The sequence below is a fragment of the Pyrgilauda ruficollis genome, unplaced genomic scaffold (assembly GCF_017590135.1).
Source record: "Pyrgilauda ruficollis isolate IOZ18807 unplaced genomic scaffold, ASM1759013v1 scaffold2, whole genome shotgun sequence".
NCBI classification, from domain to species: domain Eukaryota; kingdom Metazoa; phylum Chordata; class Aves; order Passeriformes; family Passeridae; genus Pyrgilauda; species Pyrgilauda ruficollis.
Genome location: NW_024519206.1, coordinates 25,085,287 through 25,098,049, shown reverse-complemented (window position 1 = coordinate 25,098,049; position 12,763 = coordinate 25,085,287). Strand labels below are relative to the sequence as shown.

The 12,763-nt window shown below is 41.2% G+C and overlaps 1 protein-coding gene across 1 annotated transcript in view; it reads right to left on the bottom strand.

Annotated features, from left to right (window-relative positions):
* NPSR1 (neuropeptide S receptor 1) overlaps positions 1 to 12,763 on the bottom strand; it is a 56,572-nt gene that overhangs the window by 17,750 nt on the left and 26,059 nt on the right. The window contains exon 3 of the mRNA XM_041466593.1: positions 47 to 150. Within this exon, the coding sequence (XP_041322527.1) occupies positions 47 to 150 (104 nt within the window). The remainder of the gene's footprint in view (positions 1 to 46; positions 151 to 12,763) is intronic.

Genomic DNA, 12,763 nt, shown 5'->3' with positions numbered 1-12,763 from the left:
GTCAGAATTTACTGCTATGAGGGCACAAAGCACGAGGTTTTCCTACCTGGAAGTAGCGAACGACCCTGCAAACGATATCAGGGGCCATAAAATCTCCAGTGTAGCGCCAAATGATGTCAGTCATTATGTTGATGAGTCCTGTGAATGAATCTACAAAGAAATTAAGGGAATAAGCACTGGAAGAAGCAAATACATGACTTCAGGTGAACCACAGAGGCAGGCAGGATCCACGGGATGTATGAGCTCCCCAGTCTAGGGGCAGTCAAGCCATGACCACTCAGCCCAGTATGCCAGAGGTGCTGGGAAAGCCTCAGAAAACACCCCATAATTAGTGTCTAAGTGTGTCAGCTTGATTACAGCTGTGACAAATACTGAACCACTAAAAGTCCTTTATTCTTTATCTGTTATTTCACTTAAAAAAGTCTCCTGTGAAATCACCTGGAGTGGCAACCAAATGCTGCTAAAGTTAGTGGAAATTCTGTCAGGAGTTAATTTGCGAACTTAATTAATTAATGACTAACTGTGCCTTGTCAGCTTGAAGTTAACCTACTTATGCCTGTACTTTTATATTTGCCAAATAAAATACACCTCAGGCTGTTTCTTCTTCTTTCTTCTTCTTTTTTTTTCTCCTGCAATAAAATCTAAAGAGATATTCCAGCCTTTGTTCTGTTTCTTATTGAACAAGTGAGTGCTCACAGAGATGCAAGTTTTACAAATGAATCACAAGAACTGGTACTCCTGTTTTACACACGGGTAATATTAAGTTTTGTCTTTAAAACCAACTTCTCTCACTTGGACAAGATAAATGTTTTCAGTGCAGTCCATGGAAGAAAATGTGTACCAGTCCAATGTCCTGCCACTTCAAGTAACGTGTCACGTTGCTCTTCTTGCACAGATTACCACAAAGGGAGAAAAAGGTTACAAAAACTTTTCATGCAATTTTTCAGGACAAAATCAAGCTATATGAAGAAAGAGCTTCAGTCTATATTAAAATAAATAAATAAATAAAGGGTTTCATTTTTGCTATCACCATTTTACACACTGAAAACCCATCATTAAAGTTTAGTGTGATAAAGATATTTTAACCCCCATATCAGAAGACTTTGGTTTGAAATTTATGCCTTTGGAAACAAGATATTTCAACAATTAAAAAAAAATGTTTTGTGAAATAAACAGTTTGCGACACTATTTCCAAGCAAATAGGTGTGTGTTTTGCAAAATAGATTTCTTCTAAGCCCTTTGTAATTCCAGAAATTCCAGATATTTCTAGATGGAAATTGAGATTTCAGCTTAATGCTTCAGAAAAAGCAACCTGTTTTGCTTCGCTGGAAAATCAGGGTTATTTTTTCTGTATCAGTAGTCCTTTATCTCCTCATTTTCTTCTTTCATTTATCTTCTCCTTCAAGGCTTAGTGCAAAATTAAATTAGTGTAACTACATTGTCTCCCTCCTTATGACTACTGTTCAATTAATACTGGTTTGCTCTTTATTCTCACAGCATTTCCCAGCCCCATTTTCCCTCTCTTCTCTCTTCCCCTGCCTCCAGAGAGAGGCTGGATCAGAGACAATCTCCAGAAGGAAGTCTGTGGTTTGAAATACTATGTTAAATATTGTCCATTGATTAGGGGGATGGGGTAAGGAATGATTGTTCCTCTGATGAGTACAGTGGCTTTAAGACTTTACTGAAAAGACTGTAGATATATAATTAAGGTGGTCTTTGAAAAAAACACACAGTTTAAGTGTTTCAAAAAATGAAATGCATCCTCCAGCAGTGGTTCCAACCGATCCCTTTCCCTTTCTTTACTCCTGAATTATTGATTCATATTCTTTCTCTCTACAGTAATGAAATATATATTGCTTCAAAGTATTACACATCAATAGAGCTTCACCTCAGGGCATCCTCCAGCTTTTGATGGTCTGAGCATCTGCCAAGCAAGTGCTAAATCAGGGTTCAGCTTTCCTCACGAGGGGGAGGGTGCAGAGGTTGCCCTCCCTCCTGCCAATGTCAGTGCTCTGAAGAGGAAAGGGAGGGAGGAAGGACAGCCCCTCAGCACCTCGACTGTCTCCTCATTCCCCTCTTCTCACGGCCAGCTTCCTATCTCTTTTCAATGCATCAGAGAGTCCCTAAGAGGTGCATGCTGCAGCTGTGGTGGGAGATGGGACAGCATGCTGGTGGTTTCCTTCAGGTAAGCAATTTGGCAGTCCCAGACAACACACTTCCAGCTTATACCCATGTCAGCGTTTTAGTTTGCATCAGGAGTGTGATTTTTAACCTGTGATGGAGATCCACAGGGAAATGAGCCTTTGTTTGGATGATGCTCGGCCCAAAAGTACTCTCCAGAGCTGCCCTCCACGCATCCCACACCATGCAGCTACCAGCCAGTGCTCAGGCTCAGGAACCACGGCAAAGTTTATGAAGCAGAAGCAGATCCCTCTCCGGCAATACAGAATGTGGATATCAGCTCTGTCTTTTCCATGCTACAGGTCTCTACCCACTGTGTGTCATTAACTACAAATATATCTATAGCCTTAAGTACTTCAAGGAGCTTTAAAGACAACTCAGAATTGTCATTCCCTTGAGAGCCATTGAGTGAGGCTTTTCAGGTGACTGCAGAGGCTTTTAAATGAGGTTTAAACTTCACAGGTTTTTTTGTGCTGGCAGCCTCAGCCCCTCTCCCCCAGCAGTATGTTTTAAGAGCTCCCTGTGCTGAATTTCAGAATTGCTGTGGAGGGCTTGGCATGAGCCTCTAAACACGTGCCCCTGAACACAACACACACGTGTGTACCAAAGCCAATGCACCCAGCTGCCTGTGTGGGCCAAATTTAGTCAGATTTCTCAATGCCCTTTAATTATAGAAACATTCTCCCACTCAATGCCTTCATGCCCTCCTCAGGTTTTAGAAATATCTCTTGTCTTTTCAATCCTAAAAGTACCAGACTAACTTTTCTCAGAGTATCCTTCAGTCCTCTGCTGCCTGCTCCAGAGAGTGTTTCTTATCCCATCTCTGCAAAGGACCAGGCTCTCTCAGTATGACCACACATGTCTCGAGGATTTGTCCTGCAGATTTTGCATAGGGCCACCAAATAAATAATGTGCTTTGTGCTGGTGATCACACAGCATGAAGGGAAAATGCAGCAAACCTACAAATTATGACAAAGGATTGCTATATACTCTCCAGAGACACAAGTACCTAGCGCAGAGCTTTATTAGTGATTTAGACACTAAATGTGCTGCTCATTAATCTGTTCTCTTATGCTCATCACACCTTCAATAACTATACTTTGTATTTTTCACACCTTCACAGCAGTTTTTCTTACAAGCCTCTTTTTGCACAAAGCCCTAACATGCCTGCACTATAAACCTGGTACAGAGATAATGAATTGCCAGCACACCTTTTGCCACTGGTAGATGAATCCTTCTCACCCTTGTATCATCTCAGATGCAATTATACCCATGACCACAGCATCTTGAAATCCTCATTTGCCATGTAATTTGAATTGCTGTAGTAGAGGTCAGTGCATGGAAGTCAGCTGGTTTCAGCAATGATCTCAGCAGATCACACATTTCCTGGCTGTTTTTGGCAAGCTTGCACCTCAAACTGTGTCACTGGATTGCATCATTGCCATCCTAAGTGGTGAATGTCAGGCACACAAATCTGACATAGCAAATACCTTGCTCTAAACCCCAGTGTCCTCATTACTTTGAGTATCCTCACCACTCCTTACACAGCTGGTGGCTCAAGTGTTAGATACTGGTGTTCTTTCACTGATGAGTGCTCCTGGGCCAAATGGCACCAAGATAATTTCTGAAAACTGTCCTAAACAGCCTTCACTCACAGCTGTGTACAAGCTTGTCATTGCCACTGCCTTCTTAACAGTCTTCTGAATTTTTTTACCAGGCAGCGGTGTGTTTACTGTGGTACTGTGCCAGCATTGCTAGGCAACAGTGGGGTTATAGACTCATTTAATTACTCAGAAAAATAGGCAGAAATTCAATTAATGAAATATATTCTCTTCTGATACAAAATAAAGATGCCAGCAAGTGAGAATTTGTGACTTTTAAGCCAAATGTATATTCAAAGAAGGATAAAGATGAAACAATTCCTTGTTGAAGAGAGAACATGGCACTAGTATGATAGGAAGGGTAAAAGTTTGCTCTTGAGGGAGAGTGGATTTTCTATAAACAAATGTAAAAGAAATAATCCATAAGATTTTAATAATACTAAAAAGTAAAGGGAGGTAGGGAGTAAAGATAGCTTTGCCTGGACAGAGGGAGGGAAGAACAGCTTTGTGGGGTTTATGCAACTGAACGGCAACTGAACTGAACTGGAAACTTTTATCTGCCTCCTCTCTGTTGCCACCATGGCCACAGCCAGTCCTCAAAGGCAGAACTAGTGTCTGTAATTACAAACCTGTCAGCATTTCAAAATGCAGCATTTTTAGACAGCATTTATCAAAAAGGCCAAGAAAATGCCTGAGAAGGAGAAGCACCCTGTTGTTCCCAGAGAAGACTGAAACATGCTGAACATAAAGCTACAGCATCTGTCTTTGGGAAATATGTCAGGTACTGAAAAAACCTGTGAAAATCCTGGGTCCTAAAGGCCAACATAGCTCAGGTTTCCATCATTTTAGCAAAATGCCTTTGGATTTTGGATGAGTGCAGGCATTGCCTCTATGCTTTTGAACCCAGGAACCACTTGGTTCAGGAGGTGATTGCAGTAGCTTGGGTAGTGGGTGCTGCCTCATATGACCGATCTCAGATATGTAAAAAAGAAATCACTGCCCTTGGAGGGACAAATCTGAATGTCATCTTGCTGTTGGTGTGAGAGAAACAAATTTTTGTGTCAAAAAACCCTCCACAGAGAAAGAAGTTCATTATATAAAGCAAAGGGAGGTAATTAGCAATCTGGCTTGGGAATAGACAGGTTACAACTGTCTCAGATAATATGTTCATAGAAATTCATTGAAGCGATGGTATTGCCAAAAAGATGTACCTGTGCAGACTTTAGGATATTCCTTTTGTTACAACTAAGGAGGTTCAGACAAAAATCTGCACTAGCAAGTCTACAAGAAAATATCTCTATCGTTTTATTATTACTACTGACACCACTCTTCCCTCAAGACACTTACCCTGAGGATGAAAGTCTTTTCTGTCAGAAGAGGAGAGCAGATTGCTGGTAAGCTGTGATGGGTTAAAAAGCTCCACATGTCATCTCAGCTGCAGTTTCATTTTCCCCTGATGAGAACAGTTCTATTAAGTTGGATGTGGTGATCCATGACTTCTTGGTGAAGCTGTGCCTCTTACTAAAATACCATCTCTCTTTTCATGTCTCTTACAGAGTGATGCCCTTTTAACGAGGTATATTTTGTTCTGCTTTGTAAACAGCACCAAGCTGCACAAGGCAGCACATTTTGTAAGGCAAGACAAAGGGTGCAAGCTCCTGGTCAGGGCTGAGCATTTCATGTGGCTCATTTTTTTGGACCTAGTGATGTACATTCCCATCACCCACCACTCCCCAAGGAGCGTTTCCTCTGGAAGCATCAGAAGCAGCAGTTCACTAACACCTGTCTGTAACAGAGTGATAGACCCTTAAAAAAAAAAGTGGCTTCATTGCCCTATGACCAAACTAAGGTCCCGTCCATGATTTTTGAACTGATGAGGCAGCCACTGCTCTCTGACCTTGCTGCTCTGTATCACACTTTATGTGCTGTCAGCTAACCATGCTGTGAACTTGCCTTGCAAGTTAGCAAAACCCACATCTGATACTTCTACAGCTATTACAGTGGGTGCAAGAAATTTAAATTAGGTGTTATTGGGGTCCTGGTGGTTGGCTTTAGTACAAGCACAGGGCAAAGAGAGGAGGAGAAGCTGCCCTACCTCCTGCAGACACCCCTGCTGCTCTTTTTCTCCTGCTCTTCACATAGTCTATGCTTTCCACTGAAAATTTCGCAGATGGCTTTGCAACTATTTACTGCACTAGAAATAATTTTGTTGCCACATTTCCTAAAAAATATACCCTGCTCTGTGCTCTCATTCAGGACCTGATAGTGAAATAGGTTGTGTCCTTGCTCTGAGCATCTGTATGACAAGACACTTATAAGATACTTATAAGATGCCTTTTCAAATTATGACATTCTAGCTCTTTAAACACTGAGCCACAAGAGCCTGGTGTGTGGCCTCTCCATGCAGCAAGAGCAGGGTGGGTGCAGGGGGCCTGGGTGCAAGAGTTGCCCTCATGCTTTGACAACTTATTCCTCCTCTTCACAACCCCTCCATGTGCATTGATCTGAGTTTGTGGTGGTTTGCAGCCCCTTGCTCCAGCACTGCAGAGTGTCTGGGCACCGTGCCGGAGGCAGGGCCAATAGGGAGGATGGTTGACAACCCCAGGAGCTGCCATGAATCTGCCAGTCCTTATTTTAACTATCTTAGAAGTGTTGATACGAAGCAGATGTGATTGTGCTTATGCATCAATCCAATCTGCAAGGATCCCAGCTCTCTGCCAGAGAATCTCTGGCAAAAGGACAGAAAGTGTGAGCCAAAATGTGGGGTGCACTAAGTTTTTGTGGGGAATCAGCAAGGACGCCCACAAGTGCTTTGTTGCATTGTGGTGCCTGCACTGGAGCACACATTTTGCATTGGAGCAGCAGTTCTGCCACATGTACTAACAATGTGTACTGTGCTACTGTGCTGCTCCTGGGCATTTTATCCTTCAAGCCTGGCAGCCTGGAACAGAACACCAAATGTAATGTACGAAGTAAAACCTGATTGAAAATTGTCAAGAGAAAACCTGCTCAATTGACCTGTTAAAGCTATGTGGATTTTTTTTTTTTTTTTTTTTTTTCTTTTGTGGCAGAAGTGGTGCTTTCTTTCTTTTTCTGGCTCACTGGAAGTGACAGGAAATGTTGTTGAACTGTGTGAGCACCCAATTTATTTGTTGCATTTCTTATATTTCTGCTCTGAGATCCACTTTCTCATGAGATGAGGCAGGCCCTGTTAGGCTAGATGTAAAGGATGGATGCAGTGATGCCTCAGCCTCACTCCATAGCTCATCCAGCTTGAAAGATGAAGGGCTGAGAAAAGCATATACTGCACAGTACCAACCTCTTAAGAAACAGCACTTACAAAAGACCTGGAGATCAGGCCTCCGGGAATTGAAATGTAACATGCCCTGCCATTGTGAAAGGCATTCAGGTTTTGTTTAATTTGCCTTTATTAATATATCTCTTCCTACCACACGTTTGCTCTGGGGATGGAGCTGGACTGATCCAGCAGTTCTGCCAAGAAGTAGCATGGTACCTACCCAAAGAGGGCAGGATAACGGGAACAGCAGCAGCACATCAAATACAGTGGGTGGCGGTGGGGGGGGGGATGGTGAAAGGCATTCAGGTTTTGTTTAATTTGCCTTTATTAATATATCTCTTCCTACCACACGTTTGCTCTGGGGATGGAGCTGGACTGATCCAGCAGTTCTGCCAAGAAGTAGCATGGTACCTACCCAAAGAGGGCAGGATAACGGGAACAGCAGCAGCACATCAAATACAGTGGGTGGCGGTGGGGGGGGGGGATGGTGGGGTGGGCAAAACAGAGGGCTTTGTCTCATTATTCAGAAAAACTGGTTCCTCCCACAAAGTTGAAGAGATTACTGGAGAATGGTTTCCTTGTCAAACCAAGATGTATTATGAACCAGAAGAGTAAAGGCAAGTAATTTTCATTCAGATGACCCCTTCTTCAGACCCCTGCAGATCCTGTGGTTTGGGATTGGCAGTTGCCCTTAGGGGGAATATGCAGGGGCAGATGAAGTTGGTGATAATTCTGAATCCTAGGATAAAGTTTTCTCTTCCCATCTTGTGTTACTTGCACATAGATGAGACCACTTTCTACTAGATGAAATATTATTTTGTTGCATGCAGTTTCTCAGTGGTTCATTCTGTGTAAAGAGAATATGTCTCAGTGTAAATGCAGAAGACACACTCCTGTGGATCAATTTGTCTTACTTAAACACAGAAAAACATGGATATGCCTCCTCAAAAGACAAAGGAATCACACTGTTTGTAATTCATTGCTGCTGTATATATTTCAAGTGGTGCCTATACTTGTAGCATTTCCCTGAAAAAAAATTACATTCTGAGATACCAAGTACCAAACAATTCAATTTTTAATTATTTGCTTCCCCAACATCTTGCACATATTTCTTCTGAATCCTCTGTACTGGTCCTTTTGCCAACTCTTTTCCTCAAGTATTTGAAGGACAGCAGGTTTATATCTTGGTCACAACAGAAACTGTGTGACTATTCTCATCTAAAAACGTGGACCATCCTAGGAGTATTTTCTGTTGGTGTAGTTCAGGCACCCAGGTCACTATAGTCATTGATTACCCACACTTCTTCCAACGCTGCCTTAGTTGGCTCAGATATTGTTGATGCAGATAATTTAATTTAAGTAGGAGTGGTAAGGGTAAAGCCTTCTTTCTTCCCTCGCAGCAAACTGTAAATCAGACTCCCATGGTGCTCAAGCAGTGACATTGCATGCTGCAGCTCAATTTTTGTTGAAGCTTAGGCTTTCCTTTACAGAATAGCAGAATAGTGTTCCTTCCCATTTTTGTATCTGCTTTGTCTCCCCTGGTGTTTGCTCATAGCATGAACAAAAGCACACTAGTTAGTTTCCTTGGCAAATTCCCATGTAAAATCATCATGTGGAAAAGGCAGATCAGGCAAACGCACACTGAGCTGTTTTCCATTAAATATGCTGCAGTGCCAGAACAGGCTGAAAATTCATTACATGTGGTCTGGATCTCAGTCCTGCAATTGAGCTGAACATGGCCAAAATGGACTTCTAAGCATTTGGTCTTAATAGAGCAACTAGGTCTCTGTAGCGCCACATGATATCTTTGACCTGAATTCAATAAATCCTGTTAATAATTTGTAAACATTTGGTAACCAGCTAGGCAATGGAGTTAAAGGAAGTGCCTCTCCAGATAAAACCTGTAAAACATATGAACGTGAGTTGGACATACTGGCAGGTGATGAACTACCACATGAAAATGTTGGATGTGTCATCCTACAGCCCTTGCAAAGATGGGTAAAAGAAAATGTGTCAGTGTTATTGTTAGTGACACAAAGACAATCTAAGTAAATAAATATCACTGCTTTAATATACAAGAGGGGAATAGAAAAACCCTGATCTTGTTAAGCTAACTTTAGTGCATGCAAAGCCTATTTCCAGCATAATTTCTGTTTGCAACTAGATGTGCTGCAGTATACTGATGATGGACTAAAAGGTGCTAATGATGTATTTGTACTTTTGATGTGAAAAGTTTAAAGTCATGTCTTTTAATGGGAGCTAATGAGATCCTAAGTGATGATTCCAGGTAAAGTGTAGTCGTTATGGCCATGCTGTTGGCAGCACCACACTTGTGCAATCCTGTTTGTCAGCATTTACTGCTGGCACGTGAAGAAAGACAGGTAGCAAACTCCACACCCCTACCTATATTTAACAACAGAAGTCAAACTCTCATGCAGAGTAACTGTAAAATAAATGTCCTCTATGCCAGGTGACAATCCTGCCTGGATATCCATCCATCAGGGAATCAAACAGGAATCCATACAATTTAGAGGTAATGTTTTCCAAGTAATTCAGAAAGAAATCCATTTCTCCCCTTAATGCTGAAATGTTGGACCCAGAGGATTATACAATTTAGCTGCCAAGCACCTTTTATTAAAAACAAAACCAAAAACAAACATAACACAACTGTCATTAGTATTTGAATGTCTGAAACAGGCTGAAGATAGGAAAGCCATAATCAGTCCTTCAGGACCACATAACAATTCTGTAGCTGTCAAAACAAGAATTAAGGCTTCCTACAAACTGACATAAATTGGCACAGCAAAAGCTGACTGCTGCTGATGTAGAAAATGCATGGTTCATTTCGTTGACTGTCAAGTGTATCTACAAAACATATTCAGGGCCACCATTGGGCCATAGGAAAGGCTATCAAAATAAACTTCATAAGTTTATCAAAACAAGCTTCCTAAACCATCTTTATGTCTGGTTTTGCTCTGGAGCCCCATAGAAAACCCTGAGTTCACCTCTTGCCCTTCATGTTTCCCTGTGCCTCATTACATGCAACAAGAATAAAACCCCGCCTGTTCTTGCACTTTGCCTTGTTCGAAAAATGTGGTGTTTTGAAGAAAGTAATTTATGAAAAGAGGCATTAAACAGGACCATTGTTTTTGCAGCCAGACTTAGAGACGCTGCTGTTCCATTTTCCCAAACTATGTTACTGATGTGAATAAAGGCTGTGCCTATACACACCACGTCTGGACTGTGGCACTGTATGGAGCTGGTGCATCAGATGTTGTCAGTGTGGCCAACTCAGACCTCTCTGACTCCTTCCCTGGGTTCCCAAAGGGTTCAACCTGAGATATGAGGGCACAAAAAACCTCCAAGACCTACACAGGGCTTTGCTATAATGGAGTCAAAGTCCCACACCAGTGTCAAAAGCATTTGGATGCATCTGAATTTTAGTTTAAGGGCTAAGCCAGCCAGCCAGAAGCTGTGTCAAGGTTGCAATCGCAGCCCAAAATTGAAACCCCTGCTAAAATCATAAAATATATTAGTTTTTTCAAAATGCCTGGCTGCTTTTCCTGACCAAAAATGCATGAGAATCTTTTAGATTAATAACCAGATATTTGGATTTTCCCTGCAGGTAATTCACTGAGATTGATTGACTATAAAGATGTGTAAACAACAACTCTAATTCAGCTAAAATCAATTGACTTGTGCCTTTTCCACATCCTGTCAGTCAACATCCTAGCAAAGTACTTCTGAAATTGGAATGTCTTCCCAAATGATGAATTAATATGAAGTTTTGTGTTTATTTAAAATTCACACCAAAAATGTAACTGTGGGGAAAAATTAATGAAGATCCAAGTATGTTTATCTACATCTGAAGCAATGAAAGGTCTAGAAAGGGATGTGAATATTTTTGCAAACATCTTAGAATCATAGAATTATTTAGGTTGGAAACTATCTTTGTGATGAATAAATGGCATAATATGAAGAATTTATAACCACTGTCATGTCAAGAACATTTTCCGCAAGGCACAAAAAATGTATTGTGGAAATACTGTTAGCTGAAAACAATGCTAACCTACCAAAGCACTCATATTGAAAATGTACTTGGTATACTAATGAGTAAGTGTTTAAGGATTTGGAAATAGAGTTGAAAATGAAAAACTCTATCTTGCAGGAGTCCATTAATTTGTAACATTTCAGAATGATCAAATTAGTCTTAGCAAGAGCAAAACATTTTGTTTGTGATAGTATCTGCATACAAAGAGGTCCAATAGAAGAACTCAAAACCATTTCCTTTTATAAATCCTTTCAAATTCACATTGACATTATAAACCTTGTAAGTGGAGCACAGAGTTATTTAAAAGTATACCTTCAAGGGGCATGGTTTTGGAAGCACGGCTTTTTTTTTCCTACAATCTTGTTGAATTGATTTTTTCCAGTCTATTTGTATTAGCTGGGTAGAGGATTCACAGAAATACAATTGTGTATTGTAATTTGACTTTGATCACAGTAATTTTCTTTCTTGAGTCTCCCAAGCAGTCTTCTAGAAACTACAGCAGTAATGGTATGCAGCAGTGGATATTGAACTGCTTGCAAGCCACTCAGGCAGCTCATAAAAAACATTATTAAAAGGCAAATGCCCTTTGTGCTCATAACTTATAAAGTACACAAGCTGAAGTGCTTTAATACTTCTAATGCATTTTAATATTTTGAGATGTGCTCTCTTGGAGTTGGTGTCGTGGCTTTCGAGCTGACAGCTCGTGCTCTCCTGCCAGTCACCGTGGTCTGGTTTGACTCTGACTCTTCCCTCCAGTTCAAGAAGTCAGGAGTCTGAGTGTGGTTTGCTGGAAGCTCAGTGACTGGCAGGTGGCACATACATTCTTTCTGGAGTAATCTCATCTCCTACAGAAGGAGCCTTTCCAGAGCATCCTGAACCATTTCCCTTCTACTTATGAGTGTTCTCCCAAACCATGGAGGCTCTGGAGATGCCCAGTCCAGCAAAGGTGCTTTTGCTCACCTGCTAATGTGAATTGGCTCCCTAGGTGAGAGTTCTGGAGACCTGCAAAGGCTACAGAGGACAAGAGTGTCTTTTGTGCCCATGTGCTTTGTGTGTGCTTTGCCAGGTAGAATAATAAAGGAATAATTTTAAAGATAATCCTGATGTTCACTAAGAAAGTGGCATAGTGCTTTATTTTCTGTCTGCATTAAACAGCAATCTTCCCATCTCCTTGCCTGGCAACATCCATGAATGTTATGTTCAGACATAATATTGAGACATATGTTTTCTCCTTTACCTGATGAATTGGGACCATATCTGAGGATGTGCTTTCTCTCAAAATCAGAACCTGTGCAGGTGACCTGGAGCTCTCCTCAGAAACAGAAGAGCAACAAGACTTGCTGTAGAGTTCAACAGCTGAATAAGTATTGCTAATACTTATAGTGTGCTGGGGAATTCTTCTACCATTTATTATTTTCTTCAAATGTTGGTGTTATTATCTTCATCTATTTTTCTATATTGCCTAGTTCTTTTGTAAACTGAGCATTAACTTTATACTGTCTACAGGGTCCAGGTTTTGTGGCCTTAAGAAATATTTCTGCAAATTGCAGTCAAAAAGGATGCAGGGTATGTTGGAACACCTAAAACCTTCATGCAGACAACAGGCACCATTCTAGTCACTATGAAATTGTC